Here is a 19,358-nt window from a genome sequence, read left to right as displayed (position 1 = left end):
TTCTTCAGGTCTTCTTCAGCTCAGAGTGTCGCAGCTATATACAAGATGGAACAGATTATTTAGCATAAGGAGTCAGTGAACAGTTTTGGTTTTGAGGAACTGGCATTGTCTGATGAAACATTTAGTTGAAAAATTCCAGACCGACTTTAATTACAGTAGTAGACTGCACTCACATTTTCTCCGTTCTGGGTCTGTCTGCTTGTATTTACTGTGGCTTTTAAATATTAGTTTAGGACTGACACTGTCTACTTATTGCTTCCGAAACAAAGCTTCCATATATGCTTTAATCATGGCTTGAGATAGTGAAGTCCTAAGTGAGAGACACATCTTGCTATATGTCTCTATCTCCACAATTGTCTTATCTGTGAAGATAACATCATCAAATGCCTGTCTAGCATTAATCCATCTTTTGGCTTGATGCTTGCATTTCTTTTTCTTCACACCGGGGTCGGCAACCTTTCAGAAGTGGTGTGCCGAGTCTTCATTTATTCACTCTAATTTAAAGTTTTGCGTGCCGGTAATGCATTTTGTTTTTAGAAGGTCTCTTTCTATAAGTCTATATTATATAACTAAACTATTGTTGTATGTAAAGTAAACAAGGTTTTCAAAATGTTTAAGAAGCTTCATTTACAATTAAATTAAAATGCTGATCTTACACCGCCAACCTGCTCAACTCGCTTCCAGCCTGGGGTTCTGTTCACCTCGGCGGCAGCAGGCTGAGTGAGGCCTGTGGCTGGGACCCCAGACCTGGGGGGGTTCAGGGGTCAGGGCAGAGAGATGGGGGTGTGTAGGGGGGTTCAGGGCAGAAGGCTGGCTGTGGGGGGCGGTTCAGGGGTCAGGGCAGAGGGCAGTGGGAGTGTGGGGGGGTCAGGGCAGTGAGGGTGTGGGGGGTGTACGGCAGATGGCTGGGTGTGTGTGGAGGTTCAGGGGTCAGGGCAGAGGACAGTGGGGGTGTGGGGCGGAAGGCTGGGTGTGTGTGGGGGGTTCAGGAGTTAGGGCAGAGGGCTTGGTGGTGTGGGGGATGCAGGGCAGAAGGCTGTGTGTAGGGGGGTTCAGGGGTCAGGGAAGAGGCTGGGGGGTGTGGGGATGCAGGGCAGATGGTTGTGTGGGGGGCATTCAAGGGTCAGGGCAGAGGACTGGGGGTGTGGGGGGTGCAGGGCAGAAGGCTGAGTGTGTGTGGGGTCAGGGCAGAGGGCTGCTGTGCTTGGCTCATGTGGGTGCTCCCTGCCCTGAGCGGCCCATGGCAGGGGGCTGGAAGGGATATGCCCTGTTCCACCCCCTTCCCCAATGCCCGATCCCTACCTCTCTCTGCGTCCTCTACGGAGCTCATGCATGCTGCCACTCTTCCCCCTCCCCCCTTGCAAGGGCAATCAGCTGATCGGCACAGAGAAGGAGAGGGGGAGGGGCAGGACAGCACCATGCTGGGGGAAGAAGCAGGGGAGGGGGAAAGCTTGGCTGCTGCAGGACCAAGCTTCTGTCTTCTGCCCCCATAGGGGAGAGCGGTGGGCGGGGACGGGGCTGGGGGCCAGGACCGTGGCAGTGTGCCACTCGAAATTGGCTTGCCTGCTGTGTTTGGCACACATGCCGTAGGTTGCCAACCTCTGGGGGGAGGGATAGCTCAGTGGTTTGCGCATTGGCCTGCTAAACCCAGGGTTATGAGTTCAATCCTTGAGAAGGCCACTTAGGGATCTGGGGCAAAAATCAGTACTTGGTCCTGCTAGTGAAGGGAGGGAGTTGGACTCAATGACTTTTCAAGGTCCCTTCCAGTTTTAGGAGATAGGATATCTCCAATTATTAAATTAAACATATATGTATGGTGTCCCACGATTTGCAGAATTAGTTTTGTGGTTTATCTAGCTTCTGCATAATGCCATCCATGGGATTTTTGGGTGGGTTTTATAATTGCTTGTTTATGGTGATATCAAACCTACCTTGGCTATGTAAATGCATTTCAAGTATTGTCTGCTAATTAACTTCCTCCATTATTTTTATAATTTAATCTTGTATTTCAATACATTGAGATCATAGTAAGACGGATGCTTTAGGTTAGTTTTCCACAACCAGTCTTTACTGTAGCTATGAAATTGAATATGCACTTGAAATATGGTTTGTGGGTGGTGTCAGACTCTAATTGCAATGTGTATTTGAGTGGATCTCTTCATGGGTCTTTCAGTGTAGTGGTGACTGCAGGTGTATGCAAAGGCTGGACCTATTGATGGGGTCTGCTTATTCTGTAGAACAGCACAATGATTTGATTGGTGCTGCGCTATCTCCGTGTATGCCCCAGTGATGGCTCCTAAAAACTGTGATCTCATATAGTGGGAATAATGCATAGCAACTCTTGTTGGGAATCACTCTGAGGTCTTGCGTGTGAATGTCATTTGTAGATAGTGACAGAAGTGCAGTAGGAATGTCAACTTTCTAATCACACAAAACCAAACACGTTGGCCCCACCCATGCCCCACCCCCTCTCTGAGGCCCCACTCCTGCTTGCTCCATCCCCCCCCCACCCCGTTGCTTGCTCTTCTCCACCCTCACTCACTTTCACCAGGCTGGTGCAGGGGGTTGGGGTGCAGGAGGGGGTGTGGGCTCCTGCTGGGAGTGTGGGCTCTAGGGTGGGGCTGGGGGTGAGGGGGTTGGGCTGCGGGAGGGGCTGGGAGTTAGGGTGGCGTGAGAGGGGGTAGAGGCTCTGTCTGAGGCTGGGGCTGGGGATGAGGGGCTTGGCATGCAGGAGGGAGCTCGGAGAAGGGGCTTGTGGTGCGGGGTCCCAGCGGTGCTTATTGCAGCTCCGAAGAAGTGGCCACCAGGTCCCTGAGGCCTCTAGCTGCAAGGGTGGTCAGGTGGCTCTGTGTGGTGCGCACTGCCTGTGTACCCACAGATGCCGCCCCCCCACAGCTCCCATTGGTCGCAGTTCCCAGCCAATGGGAGCTGCAGAGCCAGCACTGAGGTGGGGGCAGCATGTGGAGCCTCGCAGTGCCTGGCCACCCCAGCACCTAGGGGCCACAGGACCTGGTGGCCACTTCCGGGAGCAGCACGGAGCCAGTGCAGGTAGGGAGCCTGCCTTAGCCCTGGGACCTCGCTACACTGCCGACTGGATTTTTAACGGCCTGGTTGGTGGTGCTGATTGGAGCCGCCAGGGTCCCTTTTCTAGACACCTGGCAACCCTATTCAGGGTCATGGAAACAGCACACAGTATGGTGAGTATATGAGGGCACTTTTCAATCCCACTGGCTGTTAGGAACTGGTGGCCCAAGTAACTTTTGGGATAGTATAGTAAACACTGCTAAACTTATTACAGGAAGTAGGGTTGTGGCAAATATATCGCTTATGCCTGGTCCACACTACGCTGTTAAACCGATTTTAACAGCGTTAAATTGATTTAACGTTGTACCCGTCCACACTACAATGCACTTTAAATCGATTTAAAGGGCTCTTAAAATCGATTTCTGTACTCCTCCCCAACGAGAGGAGTAACGTTAAAATCGATATTAACATATCGATTTAGGGTTAGTGTGGCCGCAAATTGAAGTTATTGGCCGGATAGTTATAGTGATAGCTACCCGCAATGCAACGCTCTGGAAATCGATGCTAGCCTCAGACCATGGACGCACACTGCCGAATTAATGTGCCTAATGTGGACGCGTGCAATTGACTTTATAATATCTGTTTAATAAAACCAGTTTAAGTTAATTCAAAATTATCCTGTAGTGTAGACGTACCCTTATACAGGTTCCAAAGGCCCAGAAAAGGCAGCCACTTGAGATGGCTCATGGGTACTTGGGCCCATATACCACCAGCCCCATGTCCTCCCAGAGCTCGTTGCGGAGTGGCCTACCATGGCAGAAGCAAAAAGGCTACTCTGGCTAGAAATGTGTGAGCAAAGCTCAAACACTTTGTGCTTGAAAATTTCAATGAAATTGTGCCAGAGAACAGGAAAGATGTCTGGGTCAAGACAAACGTGCATCACTGCAAGTAGAGGCAGGTCATGACTACTGGCTGGCTTTGTGAGCCTGTCCAAGACAAGCCCCCTAAACCAGCCACAAATTGTTCTATCTCTTTCCTGAATCTGACCATAGCAAATAATTTGTTTTGGACTCAAATATTGTTAGTGGGTTGTTTTTTTTTCTACCAAATCATGTAGTTTGAATGCCCAGATTCTGGCTTGCTTGCAAGCATTCTTTTGAAGGCTCAGTGTGTTTAATTTAAATTTTCAAGTGTTGGTTCATGTAGCTTTCAATCACTGGAAGTATTTCTTTTTTTTGTTCTGAATGCATTGAATATTAGTTGCATTTTGTAATTGTATTTGAATTATTTTGCCTGCAGAGGAATGTGCTTTGAATGCACCGAAGGTATTTACAAGAGTATACATCCTGTTTTCATTCTATTGATTTTTTTTTTCTGTTGTACTGACATGGCATGCTCTTAAAATAAACAGGCTACTTTAAAACAATTCCTTTGCTCCCTGACCATGTGCAGTCAGCTGCCATTTTGGGAAGGGGAGGGCAGGGAAGGAAACAGGGACAACATTTCTCAAGCTATGGAGGAAACAAGTGCATTAATAAGGGCAGTAAATCACATCAGTTAGAGTCCCTGTCCCTTTCCTCAGTGGGTTTTCTCTGGGTTCAGCTTGGTCTTGAAGAAGTTCTGTTTGTCTGTTGGTTCTGAATCCTCCATGGCCCCATCCTCAACAAGCTCTTCCTCACTGTGCAAATCTAGGGTGCCTTATTCTGAGTGTCATGAGGTGTCTGCTGTCACTCACAGGTGGGATCCCGGCTCAGGATAGCATCTAGGTCTGCGTAGTAGAGACAGGTCTGGGAGACAGAACCATATTTTTTTGCTGCCTCGGCAGCAGAGTTCAAAATTCCACCAGATCTCTCACTGTTGTGGAGACAGTGGCATTGTAGGCTTGTTTCTGGAGGAATGTTTGTGCTGATACACGTAATATAGCATCCACACAGACATTGTCCCAGTAGAAGAATACCAGGAGAGACTTTTATCACTCAGGGAAGTTTGGGTATTGTCAGTACTCCAGTTTGAGTGTAGATGCATGCAAGGTTGTGCCAACAGGAGGCAAGTTTTGTTGGTAAATATTCATAGTGTAGAAAACTTCCTCAGTTGGCTATACTCCAAAACCGACATTGCTCCTGCTGGACTCTTGAGCCTCCCAGGAAAGTTGTTCCATGCTGCAGGACAAACACTTAGCATCCGTGAGTCATTTTCACATTGTGGTGCATTTAGAATGATTTTAAAAAAAAGATAATTGATGATTTAAATTATTCAATAAACGTGGTAATGAGTGAGGGTGCTGTAATGTCAGTGACTTTGAGGTGTCCTAGGCAAACAAATGGGAGGAAATTGAATGATTTTAGTAGACACATTCCCCACATAGAAAGTATATGGAACAGAATAAAATATTGTGTATAAAGGCATGGAAAGACTACATGAACCGGAAATAGGAACCCATTCGATTATGTATCACTGGGCAATTGCTTTCTGTTTCTTTAAATTTTTGCCTGCAGTTTCAGTTAGTATGCTAGTCTCCAGTTCCCTGTCCTAAATGATTGTGTAATGCAGCTATGGGCTGCTAAGCAATTACCACATTTCTTCCAAGCCAGAGGTGTCTGTATTTCAGCATCAGGCAAAGTAATTGCTGCACAGTCTGCAGTGTGATTCCTGTAGAGATTACTTTACAGATCCCAACCCTGGGATGAGTTCTGTATGACCAGACCCCTGAATCTGCACAGAGCCCCAATAGGGTTGCCAACTTTCTACTTGCACAAAACTGAACACCCACCCCCTGCCCTCCTCCTCTGAGGCCCCACCCCATCCCTGCCTTGCTCCTTCTCTGAGGCCCTTCCCACTGCTCATTCCATCCTCCGTCCCCGTGTTGTTCTCTCTCTCCACCCTCACGCACTCATTTTCGCTGGGGTGGGTGAGGGGTGGGCTCTGGCTGTGGGGGTGGGCTCTGGAGTAGGGCTAGGGATGAGGGATTTGGCGTGCGGGAGGGAACTCTGGGCTGGGGCAGGGGCTGTGGATGAGGGGGAGTGTGAGAGCTCTGACTGGCGATGCGGGCTCTCTAGTGGGGCTGGGGATGAGGGGCTTGGGGTGTAGGAGAGTGCTCCAGGCTGGGACCGAGGGGTTTGGAGGGTGGGAGGGCGAGCAGGGCTGGAGTAGGGAGTTGGGGGTACAGGAGGGGGTGAGGGGTGCAGGCTCTGGACAGCACTTATGTCATTTGGCTCCCGAAAGCAGCGGCATGTCCAACCTCCGGCTCCTATGTGGAGGCGTGGCCAGGCAGCCCTATGCGCCATCCCCTCTGCAGGCACCGCCCCCCACAGCTTCCATTGGCCGCAGTTTCTGGTCAATGGGAACTGTGGAGCTATGCTTGGGATGGGGGCAGCATGCGGAGCCCCTTGGATGCCTAAGGCCACGTCTACACTATAGCATAAAATCGAAATTATTAAAACCGGTTTTATAAAACTGGTTTTATAAAATCGATTTTATGCGTCCCCACTAGGGCACATTAATTCGGTGGTGTGTGTCCATGGTCCTAGGCTACCATCGATTTCCGGAGCGGTGCACTCTGGGTAGTTCAGTAAAAGAATGAGACCAATAACTTCGATTTCCATCCACACTAACCCTAAATTGATATAGTAATATTGATTTTAGGGTTACTCCTCTCGTTGGGGAGGAGTACAGAAATCAATTTTAAGAGCCCTTCAAATTGATTTAAAGTGCCTTGTAGTGTGGACGGGTACAGCGTTACATCGATTTAACGCTGTTTAAATCGATTTAACGCTGTAGTGTGGACCAGGCCTAAGTCTAGGAGCTGGAGAGGGGACATACCGCTGTTTCCAGGAGCTATGCAGAGCTATGGCAGGCAGGGAGCCTGCCTTAGCGCTGCTTGTGCCACTAACCGGACTTTGAATGGCCTGGCCAGCGGTGCTGACCAGAGTGACCTGGGTCCATTTTTGACCGGGCATTCCAGTTTAAAACTGGACACCTGGCAACCCTAGAGTGCAGTGTAACTAATTAACACAGAGAACTGCAACAGAATGTGTCACATACAGGTGAAAAGTTGGACATCTCAATTAATGTAGCACACCTATTGTGTTTGTTTAACCACCTGAAATCCTATTGAAGATTCAAAGTGTGAATGAGCTCATGAAGAATAGCTCAGCAGAGACTGCAAAACAAGAGAGCTGCATCAATTGCAGCAGGTTGGAAATGCAAAAGCAACGTAGTCCCATGACCCAAATGGAGTTCTTATCGCAAAATATGGAATCCTGCCAATTCAGCAGCTTTTGTATTGTTAACCCAGAAGCTGGACAACCTGCTTTTCTGGGAAGCCATGGGATCGATGATTTTCCTGTATTCAAGTGCCACATACATGTGACTGTTACAAAAGCTGCCACAACAAGGTGATCTATGAGAGAAACCCAAAAAAGCTATGGCTGTTTCCAAGAACTTTATTCAAGCAGGCATTGCTGTGTTTTAAGGGGCAGGTTGCATGAATAAAACTAACTGGAACAAAAAATTGTGACTTCGTGTAAGCTCTGACATCAGACTAAACTTTGACCTATTCTTAACAAAAGTTTACTTGTAATATTGCATTCAGACGTTTGGAGTATATGTTTTGCTGTTGACTGCAGATGGAAGAGCTTTTTTTTTTTAAATGCTTTAATACTATAATAAAAGAATAAAACAAGTTTTATATTCTCAAACATCCAGTATCAGTGTCTATGTGTTTTGTGCTCATACAGTTGTTGGGCGTTGAGTCTGATGATTTTATCCTGTACGTCAGGAACAGGACAATGCCTCCCCAACATTGCCTTATAATGTATTCTATGAGAGTTAGATTATACACTACTCAGAATTTCTCACAGTGAAGCTAAAGCATGGCGTGTGGTGAACTGCTTCCAGGTTTGCAGTGAGAAGAGGAGACAGAGTTGTGTTCACCTCAGGAGGGAATAGGTGTGGCTGAGTACAGCGGACTGGTTCTTCCATGAGTGTCTGTCTGAGGATTTAACAGTGGTTAGAGCTGCACCAGAGAGAGAATTCTAGGGTGGTTTAGTTTTCCCTGGGAGGGAAGGTATCCTGCTTGTATCATTACTACTCTTAATAGGTATAGTTGCTTAATGATCCTAACTGTGAATCATGAACAGCAGGCAGTAATGGTGACTAAGGTATAATGGTAGCAGACTGCCCTAACCACAAATGCTGTCTGTGTCCAGACCCTGCAAAAGGAAAAAGCAAAGCGATACTTCACCGAAGTATAGTGCCATGTAATACTGATTGAGAAGGATCAAGTGCCCAATCTGTGCTGCTGTAGAGACACATGCAAAGCTTTATGGCGAAAATGTGGGCAATGCCAAGTTGAGATCTCTGTGCTACAACAGCACAAATAATAAAGCCACCTGGTGCATGCACACAGAGCATCAGGTTTCAGAGGGGTAGCCATGTTAGTCTGTATCAGCAAAAACAATGAGGCATCCTTGTGGCACCTCAGAGACTAACAAATTTATTTGGGCATAAGCTTTCGTGGGCCAAATCCTGCTTCATCAGATGCATGCTGTGGAAAATACAGTAGGCAGGTACAAATACACAGCACATGAAAAGATGGGAGATGCCTTATCAAGTGGGGGGGGGGTCAGTGCTAACGAGGCCAATTCAATCAGGGTGGATGTGGCTCATTTCCAACAGTAGACAAGAACAGGGTTGACTGACAAGAGTGTTTCTTCCCTTCTCTCTCCCCTCTTTTATGCCTCTTGTTGTGTAAGGAGCATGTGACAGTGTTAAGAGCAGGATAGAAACAGTAGTGCGAATAGAACATATTGTGACCTTCACCCAGTGTGTATTTGTGAGTGTGTACACATGTGTATGTGCACATTGGGCTGGATCCAGTGGGCTGGGGCAGCTCCTTTGTATAGCTGATGTAGTGTAAAGCTAGTTTAATTAGCCTTTATGTAAGTGTGATACTGTTCTGCAGAACTGACATGGCCTCTTATTCACTGGAGCTGATGTTACAGGGGAAAACAGGGCATGGCAAGAGGTGTGTCTAGCTAGGTTGCATTAGCGACATTTTTGGACCCTGGTAGCTGTTGTAGCCTGGTGTAAATTTAGAGAAGCCTGAGGGCTGCTTTACCTTCAGACAAGAGGATCTGCTTGCACAGAGAAGCTGTAGGATTGGGAGTGCAAAGATTAACTTCAAGTCCCCTTTACAGAACACCCCTGTTAGGTGCTTTCTGCAGCTGGCTGTAGGTGAGGTTCTAATCTAATAAAGACGTGTGGTTTTCCTTTAGCATGTAGAGGAAGGCTTCCTTCTATCAGTAAGTAAAGTCCATTCTTGGTCTAATCATGATGGGTGCATATCTTTGTCATCTATGCCCTTTTCCCCACCCTCCATGCTCTCTACAAACTTTATTTAATGAGTGGTAGAGGATTCCCCAAGCTCATAAGTAGGATTGCCAAAATTTCATTAGGATGTTGTCCTAAAAATATTAAGAATGGGGGTCCATATTGAAAAGTAATTCAGTTACAGTCCTGTACCCCATTATATATGTAATATAAACATTACTCTGCCTGAACAGCTATGAAAAAGTATTAATACATTTTCCTCTTTCATGAGCACATGGGTAGGAGAGTAACGAGTTTTTTCAGCTCATGCTGGTGATCTATAGTGAGAAATACTCATAGCTGTCAGATTCCTCCTGTTTTATGTAACCTGATTTATAAAAGTATTCCTTGCTGTACCCTTGCAGTGAAATTCTGTATTTTGCTGTAGAGAACATCCTAATTTAAAAATGCTGTGTTCTTAAATCTTGCCTCAGTTGGTGAAATGCAAAAAAAGTAAATAAAATGCTATGGCGCCCATGGGCACCGCGTTGGGGACCCCGACTTAAGGAAAGCACTGGTGCAATTTTTGTGAGGCCTGAAGGAGTGAGTTTTATGTGCTGCATGCCTTATCCTTCAGGGATCAGACTAGATTATCACAATTGTCCCTTCTGGCTTTGTAATCTATGAATCTGTCATGGCTATCTGGGACATTTAGCATGTACTTAAACATGGACCTTACAGACATCATAACTATTTAATCTTGATTAAGACTAAAAATACTGAAAGTCCTTTCCTGCCATAGGTTCAATTTGAGGACCTCTATCTTTCACTTTGCAGTTAGAGCTGGTTAGATACCCAGAGTAAAAATTATTTGATCAATTAACAAGTTCTATTAAAAAGTGCATATATTCTACACCTCTTGGGTAACATCATGAAGTTCTAGTGCAACTTTCAAAGATTTCCCTGTCTTATTGACTCTGCTTAGTGCTATAAACCCCTATTATTAATGCAAATTGACAGCTATGACGTAACAATGGAGCATTATGTGGCTTTTGTTGGCTGTGGCAAAGCAGACCAATCCTCTAATGTAGCATTCACCACTGTTCATTCAACATATTTAACTGAAAACATGTTTCCCCTCCCTGTGAGTGTGATAGGGTTTTGGTGGTTTGTTTCTGACCCTTGGCATTCTTTCATGCTGTGTAGAGATAGGTTTCAGAGTAGCAACCATGTTAGTCTGTATCTGCAAAAAGAACAGGAGTACTTGTGGCACCTTAGATACTAACAAATTTATTTGAGCATAAGCTTCTGTGGGTTACAGCTCACTTCAGTCTCTAAGGTGCCACAAGTCCTCCTGTTCTTTTTGTAGAGATAGGGTTTGTAATACGGAAAATCCTACAATGAAGTTCTGCAATGAAAGATAAATGGGAATAAGCTTCAGTGAGCTCTAGTTCGAACACTGGAGAAACACCTTCAGCAAGGAAATTAAACACACACCTCAATTCTCTTGCTAACAGTTAGTGAATAAAACATCTTTTAAAGGCTTTTCCTGCTTCCCCCTCCCCCACAGCTTTCCCACTCCTCATCTTTTTCTTGTGGGGTGACTTCCTTACGCCGAGTGAAGCTTCACCAGTGGTAGATGGGGATCTTAACTATCATGCCGCCTAACTGTTCAGAGCAATAGCAACAATGAAAAACTTTCTGGAAAAAGGTCAAAGTAGACACAGGTCTGTAGGAGTGGGATAATTGATCTACAGTTCAATAATTTCTTCTGTAAAAGAACTTCTCCCTCTTGTGCACGCACAGTGGATGAGGGAGGTTGTTTAGCAAGACCTAATCCAACAAATATTTGAATGGAAGCCTCAACCTTTCTTATCTAACGAGAAGGTAGTTGAGAAATGAATGGCCAATATTTGATTTGTTGTGCAATCTCTTTAAGGTAGTAATGAACATTTTAGTCTGTAGATTTTCTCTAGTTTATCTGCTTCATAAACCTGTAATTTAATTTTCTGTTCCCAAACTTGGGAAAACTCCTTTGATTTAAGTGGAGATGAAATGCTCACAGCTCATGATTCACTTGTTCACAAACCAGCACAGTCTGTCTGTGGTACTTATATGCCCCCACCACTGTAGTATTGGAGCACCTCACAACACTCCTGTGAGGTAAGCAAATGCCATTATCCCCATTTTCACAGATGGGGAACTGAGCCACAGAGGATAAATGGCTTGGCCAGGATCACAGGTTGGCTGTGCCAAAGCAGGAATGGTAAAGCCCTAGGTATAGTTTCTTGTCTGCTCTGTTGATGAGTCTGCAGAGGTTTTCCTCTTTAAGAAGGCAGTACTTTCTGCGGGATCTTTAAGTTTTCATTTAAAAAACTTGTTTAGAAATCTGTTTTGTGCTGGTCTCCTGAAAAATGAGAGAGGGTCCTGAGAGGAGCTATGCGAATTTGTGGTCTGGAAAAATACCCTTTACAATGAGACTAAAAGAGTTCAGTTTCTTTAGTATATTGAAGAGAAGGCTGAGGAGTGACTTAATCAAGGTCTTAAACTACTTACACAGGGAGAAGATCACTGACACCAGAGGATTCGTTATTCTAGCAGGCACAGATATTCTAATATCCAGTGACTGGAAGTTGAAGCTGGCAAAGTACAAATTGAAAGTGACACATTTTTAACAGTGAGGGCAGTTAACCACTGGAGCAGCTTGCAATGTGGTTGATGCTCCATCACTTGGAGTCTGAACGTCAAGATTGAATGTCTGTCTTAATGAGATGTTCCAGGCCAACCACAAGTTATTAGGCTATTGGAACCACTGGGTGAAATTCTATGGGCTCTGTTACGTAGGAGGTTGGACTAGATTATTGTGATGATTCTGGCCTTAAAATCTATGGTCTACACTTGCAGTTAAACAGCGTTCATTGCTGGTTCCGCTGCTGATCTTATTGTCAGAAATGGATACGTTTTCTACTGTGGACTAAGGTTCAGGGACAGAGGGGACTAGGTAGCTAGGACAGAAGGGCACCTGGAGGTCAAGCTTTCAAGCACAAAATTCAGTGGTAGGTGGAGAAGGCACATATCTGAGTTGTTGTCAGACAAGCCTAGATCCTAGAGAGGGGGTAAACCTGAACACTAACTTGGAATTCATGCACTATTATTTTCAATAGCTACTGAATCTTCTGCTAATTCTTTAGACACATGGTACGAGTAGCACAGTAGCTAAAAACAGTATCTATTTACTATCTCTTGAAAGTGGAATTATGTGAGCGAGAGCTAAGAATTGACTAGTAAACAGTTTGTGAATAAACCACCTCTCTGTCTTTGCAGAAAGAGGTGCAGAAGATATTGACATCCTTCCTGATGGCCTGGCTCTCATTAGTTCTGTAAGTATATGAGCTCCCACCTCCCCACCCATGCAGGTGCTTGAGTACTAATTTATTATGCACAGGAGTAATACCTGCAAATTACAGGCTCAACATGTTCTGTGCGCACTGCTTCCTGGGAATAATGCAGACTTAAGTTAGCTCAAACTGCATTTCCTCCTACTTGGGCAAGTTCATTTCTTAACCTTGCAGTGTTGTTGTGGTTATTGTTATACAACCTTTACCATTGGTACATGTAACTTTACATGCTGCTGATGTATTGCCATCCCAAAGTGTTCAACATTTGAGTCAGCCTCCCCAAATCAGGAGATTGGCTTAAAAATCATGATTTTTTTTTCTTAAATTAACTTTTGGATTCTGTTTGCTTACCTTCTGGTTGTTGAGCCCTTAGGGTTCACATATTCAATCTTTTCTCCACAGCCAGGAGGGCTAGGAACTGTGTTTTGCTACATGAATGCTGAGAGTCTCATTCATGTGATTCCAGCTACTATCGCTATTAGAAAAACAACTAATATGTGTGATAGCATCTATGTCACCAACTTTTGTGATTTTGCCTAGAGGAACTGTACTAGGTAGTCTCCTTACCCACTCAGGTGTGCTTAACTGTGGCACTGCAGCTTTGTTTGCCCATATTTTGAAAACGTTTTGACCAGATAGCCTGAATCAGTTCAGAGATTCCCTGTATTACTTTGCACGGTAGTGGTGTTACAAAGCTGCAGTCGTCTGAGCTTCTAAAAGCAATGATGCTGTGTCCTGAAGAAATGTTAAAGTGGGGGAACATGGGACTGAGAGTTAGGAGCCAAAAGAGGTAGAGACAGGATGGATATAGGCCCTTAGAAGTCACTTGAGGTGGGAGGAGAATGGGGAGCGGGAGGCAGGAAAGCTGTGGTGAAAGGTGCTTGTTTTGAAAGGACCAGCACAGAGTGGCTGGGTGCATATTGCAAGTGGGGAATCTGCACTGTGAGAGTCAGCAGTAGGTATGCAGCATTGTCTTGGATAACCAGCACAGGGAAGGCAGATGCCTTGTGGGAGCTAGCATCACAAGAAACAGGGGTGCTCAGACTGGCTCTGGGCAGAGCAGTAGTGGCTGGTGGCTATAAAGGGGAATTACCAGCACTGAATGAGGGTGCTGGAGCAGCACTGTGGATTCTGTGGCAGTTTGTGAGGTGGGGTGTTTAGAAAAACAGTGGGGAAGGGATGTCTCTGGGATGCAGCAAAATGAGGGAGTTTCTTTGTGGAAGGGTGTCGTAGCAGCAGATGGATGTGGAGAGGCAGCAGCACTGTGAGAATATTCGGTAGTGATGGGGCATCAGCAGTATATGGTGCAGAGGGTGTACAAAGGTATCTGGGGTGGGTGGGTTGCAACATGAGGAGGATGCAGGCAGAATAGTGAGAGTTAAGGAGGGATCAATTGATTAGGGAGAACATGAAACAAAAAACAACAACAAAAGGAAAGAGACAGCTTAGTATGGTTGTTGCTATATCATGAGATATATCCACAAACCAAAACAGAGTTAGTCCCGGCAGCTTTGTTAGGATCCTCTTAACTTTCTCATTGTGTTTACTTAATCTTAAAGGGTTTAAAATATCCAGGTTTAAAAAGCTTTGCTCCAGACAAGCCAGGTGAAATATTTTTGATGGATTTGAATGATGAAAACCCAAGAGCAGTAGAACTCAGGATCAGCCGCGGGTTTGATCTGGCATCATTTAACCCTCATGGGATCAGCACTTACATAGACAAAGGTAAGATGACTGTTAAATGAAGACAAGAAATCTCAACCTAGAGATTTATTATTATTATTGATTAATAGTTAAAACCTTTTGCTATCACTGTCACACTCCATGTTGCACCATCAATAACCTGATACATGGATGGGAAAAAAGTGTGATGCTCCAGCAGATATTCGTATATTAAAACAAAAAGCTGGCTGTTTGAGATTGTATATGGGTTTATATAAACTGAGGCACTCTATCTTCAAGATAGAAATATGTCCTGTATATTGAATATAACTATGGAGAATGTGGGAAATGTCTGTATTTTTATGCATATTTGTATGACTCAGTTTACTCACTCACTTTTGTATTGTTGCTTACGCCTACTTCGTCTCAAGAGGTTAACTTTTTTCCAGAGAGACTCATCAGGAGTGAAGGAATAAGCATTGAATTGAGTGGGTGGGGGTCACATATTTATGTCTGGGTTGGCATGAATTAACTATAAACGCATGGATAGAGCTACCTTGGAGCTCCAATGGAGAACACCACTAGACCATTAACTTTTAATGACACCTGGTGTCTTGGAATATGGGTATGTGATTACCTATCTGACCACAAACTGTACACCGGGAAGGGCAGCATACATGAAAACACCTTCACTGGAACTTGAAACAAAGGACATGAGTGCTAAGGGGCTCGTAGAAGGAACTTGTCCTCCCCTTGGGAGAAGAGTATTCCAGTCTGGGACTGTTGGGCATGCTGTCTGTCTTCCAGGCCAGGGCAAAGCGGGACCCTCCTAACCAAGGAAGGAAAAGCTGACAGGTTAGGGGAGAGTTGTGTATTTTAGCCTTTTCTTTACCATTTTAACACGATGTCCCTGCACACTGGGTTCCTGCGGACTAATAAATGATGGCTTGTTTTGAAAAGGTTGTCTTGTGTCACTGCAAACACACTCGTTGTATAATTCCCCAGAGGGGAAGTCTCCAACAAGGGTTTCAAGATCATTTGGACCTGTTGGAGGAGCAGGGCCGGCTTTAGGAAGTGCGGGGCCTGATTTGAATAGTTTCGACGGGGCCCTGGCAGGGATGACTCACCCAGTGGCGCTCCGGGTCTTTGGCGGCGGGTCCTTCACTCGCTCCGAGCCTTCGGCACCACTGAAGGACTCGGAGTGAGTGAAAGACCCGCCGAAGACCCGAAGCGCCCCCGGGTGAGTAAAAATTAAAAAGATGCCTAAGTTAGGCGCTCTTCTTTAGGGTGCTGGGCCCGATTCGGGGGAATCGGCCTAAAGCCGGCCCTGTGGAGGAGCTCCGGTGGGAAACAGGTGCTGAAGCCAGGGTCCCAGTCTTTGAGCTGTGGAGCTCCTTCTTGAGCAGAGGGGAGACCCATAAGGTATCACTAAGGTCACACTCCCAGAAAGACAGCAAAAGAGTTGGAGGCACAGCATGCCCTGTAATATCGCCGCCGTAACCAATTGCAGTATTTGAACGCTTTACGGCATGGTTGTTTAGTAAGGAGAGTGGGAGAAGACAACTCATTGTATGGAAATATAATGCCTCCATCACTGTTCAGATCCTGCAGTTCTGGTGCTTTGAGCCTTAACTGAAACTTTGTTGTCCGGCATCTAGAGCCTGTGCACAATGAGCATTTCTCTTCTAGCTCACTGCACAGTAGTGACCAAAAAGGGAGACTGACTTGTGGCTGAAATGAAGCTCTGGTTCTGCAGCTTTTTGGTACTGAATGACTGATAGAGACATGTCATCCTCTAAAGGCTCTCTCTGTCAGTAGAAGGCCCTTCAGTCTATTGGCATCCTCCTCTACCACCTCACAGGGGTGTTGAGTGTAAATACATCAAAAGGCACTTGTATACTACAGCAGTGGAGGTAGATACATACCAGACACAGACATTTAAGCTGCCGTGTCATTTTTCTGAAACTCAACAATTTTTCCACGTTCTTTGTTTAGATGACTCAGTGTACCTCTTCGTTGTGAATCATCCAGAGTTCAAGAGCACAGTTGAGGTGTTTAAATTTGTGGAAGATGAAAATTCTCTTGTACACCTGAAAACTATCCGACACCAACTTCTGTCAAGGTACTCAACTCAAACCACAGCACCTGTTTCCATTTGGCTAAGGCTATTTTAGTTAAAGCTTAGTTTATATTCAAGGCAATGTAAACCTTAGAGGACCTTTCCATTTGATGTTTTCCCATTGCTTTCATCAGTACCTCACAGATATACTGCCAAGCTACTACACTTCTCGCCTGTCTCCTTTGTAAGTTAAGGCATGGACCACAAAGGGATGTGGGTGCCTAAAAGCCCAGATTTATGTGTCTGTGTCAGTTTTAGGCATCACGGCAATCCATAACCCCAGTCTGAAGGCACAGGCACTTAAATTCACTTGCACCTACATTTTTGCTGTAAAAGTCCCCTAAGCACCTAAGTTTCTGCACCTGGGCATGTGTACTGTTGCCTCAGGCATGCATTTGGATGCCTAAGCCACTCTGACTGGGGGAAGATAGGTGGGGGAATGCCTGTCGTGCCTGCAAGAGCCATTCTAGTAGGTGTGCTCAGAATACCCTTAAGTCTATACAAAACAAATGGGGGCGGGGGGCAGAAGAGAAGGCAAACATCCCTTATAGCCATAGGCATGTGCAGCACATTTTATTAGGGTGTGCACCCAGGGAATTTTATTTATATATATTTTTTAAAGGTGAACATCATAAAGGTTGGGGTGTGGGAGGGAGTGCGGTGTGCAGGAGGGGGCTCAAGGCAGGAAGTTGGGGTGCAGGAGGGGTGTGGCAGGGGGCTCAGGACAGGGCGTTGGGGTGCAGGAGGAGTACGGGGTACAGGCAGGGGGCTCAGGGCAGGGAGTTGGGGGTGGGGTGCAGGAGGGGTACGGGGTGCAGGCAGGGGGCTCAGGACAGGAGATTGGGGGGCAGGGTGCAGAAGGGGTTCAGGCTCCGGCCCAGCATCATTTACCTGCAGCGGCGCGCTTCCTGCCTGCATGCCCTGGCCCCACACCGCTCACCACATCCCTCTGCAGCCCCTGGGGGCGGGCACAGGGCTCCATGCACTGCCCTTGCCACACCTCTAGGTACCTCCCCCGAAGCTCCCATTGGCCACCGTTCCCCGTTACTGGCCAATGGGAGTTGCAGGGGTTTGGGTGCCTGGATCAACACATGGAGCCCTCTGCCCGTCCCAGGGATGTGATGCCATTCCGGATGCTTCTGAGAGTGGTGCAGGGCCTGCGGCACCACAACGGGCAGATCCCATGGGCTGGATCCAAAGCCCTGAGGGGCCGGATACGGCCTGTGGGCATTAGGGTGTGCCTGGGCACATCCTGTGTGCACGCCTATGCTTATAGCCTTGTCAAGGTTCCTTCCCCACTCTGAACTTTAGGGTACAGATGTGGGGACCTGCATGGGCACTTCTAAGCTTAATTATCAGCTTAGATCTGGTTTCGCTGCCACCACTCACAAGCACTACTTTTCTTCCCTGGGTAGTCTTGAGAGACTTCACCAGTTTCCTGGTGAACACATCCAAACCCTTAAAACAAGGAGAAATTAACTATCCCCCCTCCTTTCTCCTACCAACTCCTGGAGGATCCAGATCCAACCCCCTTGGATCTAAAAACAAGGAAAAAATCAGGTATTTGAAAAGAAGCCTTTTAATTAAAGAAAAGAAAGGTAAAAGAAAACTCTCTGGGAGAGTTTAGCATACCAGCTACTCTCACAGACAACAGATTCAAAACACAGAGGATGTTTCCCTGGGCAAAAATCTTAATACACACAAGAATACCCAAATATGATAATTCCCTTAATGGTACCAAGACAAGTTACAAAGATAATAAACATAAACCTATTTATCCCTTTCTAAAACTTACTACTCTGATAAGAGGCTGGTTCCTTGATCTTTTTCACTCCAGCTGAAACTGAAACTCTAAACAAAAGAAAACTTCCCTCCTTCCTTTTGAAACATCTTGTTCCCCCATTGGTTCCTCTGCTCAGGTGTCAGCTAGGCTAGGTGAACTTCTTAACCCTTCACAGGTGAAAGAGACATTAACCCTTAACTATCTGTTTATGACATGCCCCCAAATCTCAGACAGTGTTGAACCACACTGGCAGTGATTTCTTCCTAAAACTTTAGAATAAACAGATTAAAAAAACACATGCACCTTTACATATACTACTAATTATGTAAAATTACAAGATCTTTTACATTTTAAGGACAATTTAACTAGTCAATTCTGGGAAACTTTTACGGGAGAGTGCATCAGCTACTTTGTCAGAAGCTCCTGAAATGTGTTGAATTTCAAAATCAAAATCTTGGAGAGCTAAACTCCATTGAAGAAGTTTTTTGTTGTTTCCCTTGGCAGTATGTAGGCACTTTAGCGCAGCATGGTCGGTTTGTAGCTGGAAACGCCGTCCCCAAAAGTATGGGTGTAGCTTTTCCAGGGCATACACAATGGCGTAGCATTCTTTTTCACTGATTGACCAGTGGCTTTCCCTCTCAGACAGTTTCTTGCTGAGAAACACGACAGGATGGAATTCTTGATCCAGTCCTTCCTGCATTAAAACTGCTCCTACACCACGCTCAGATGCATCTGTGGTTACTAGGAATGGTTTGTCAAAGTCTGGGACCCTTAGCACAGGATCAGACATGAGTGTTGCCTTAAGATGGTTAAAAGCCTTCGGGCACTCATCAGTCCACTTAACTGCATTTGGCTGTGTCTTTCTGGTCAGGTCTGTCAGTGGGGCAGTGATTTGGCTGTAGTGTGGTACAAATCACCTGTAATATCCGGCCAAGCCTAAGAATGATTGGACTTGTTTTTTTTGACTTGGGGATAGACCACTTTTGGATAGCATCCATTTTGGCCTGTAGGGGGTTTATAGTTCCTTGACCCACCTGGTGTCCAAGGTAAGTCACTTTGTTTT

The 19,358-nt window shown here is 45.8% G+C and overlaps 1 protein-coding gene across 1 annotated transcript in view; it reads left to right on the top strand.

Moving 5' to 3' along the window:
• Window positions 1-19,358, top strand: part of LOC115645652 (serum paraoxonase/arylesterase 2-like) — a 62,502-nt gene that overhangs the window by 22,639 nt on the left and 20,505 nt on the right. The window contains exons 3-5 of the mRNA XM_030550606.1: window positions 12,658-12,713; window positions 14,291-14,456; window positions 16,389-16,515. Coding sequence (XP_030406466.1) covers window positions 12,658-12,713; window positions 14,291-14,456; window positions 16,389-16,515 — 349 coding nt within the window. The remainder of the gene's footprint in view (window positions 1-12,657; window positions 12,714-14,290; window positions 14,457-16,388; window positions 16,516-19,358) is intronic.

The sequence above is a fragment of the Gopherus evgoodei genome, chromosome 2, assembly GCF_007399415.2.
Source record: "Gopherus evgoodei ecotype Sinaloan lineage chromosome 2, rGopEvg1_v1.p, whole genome shotgun sequence".
Taxonomy (NCBI): Eukaryota; Metazoa; Chordata; order Testudines; family Testudinidae; genus Gopherus; species Gopherus evgoodei.
The sequence above is the reverse complement of the archived record's forward strand: the minus strand, read 5'-3'. Positions and strand labels throughout refer to the sequence as shown.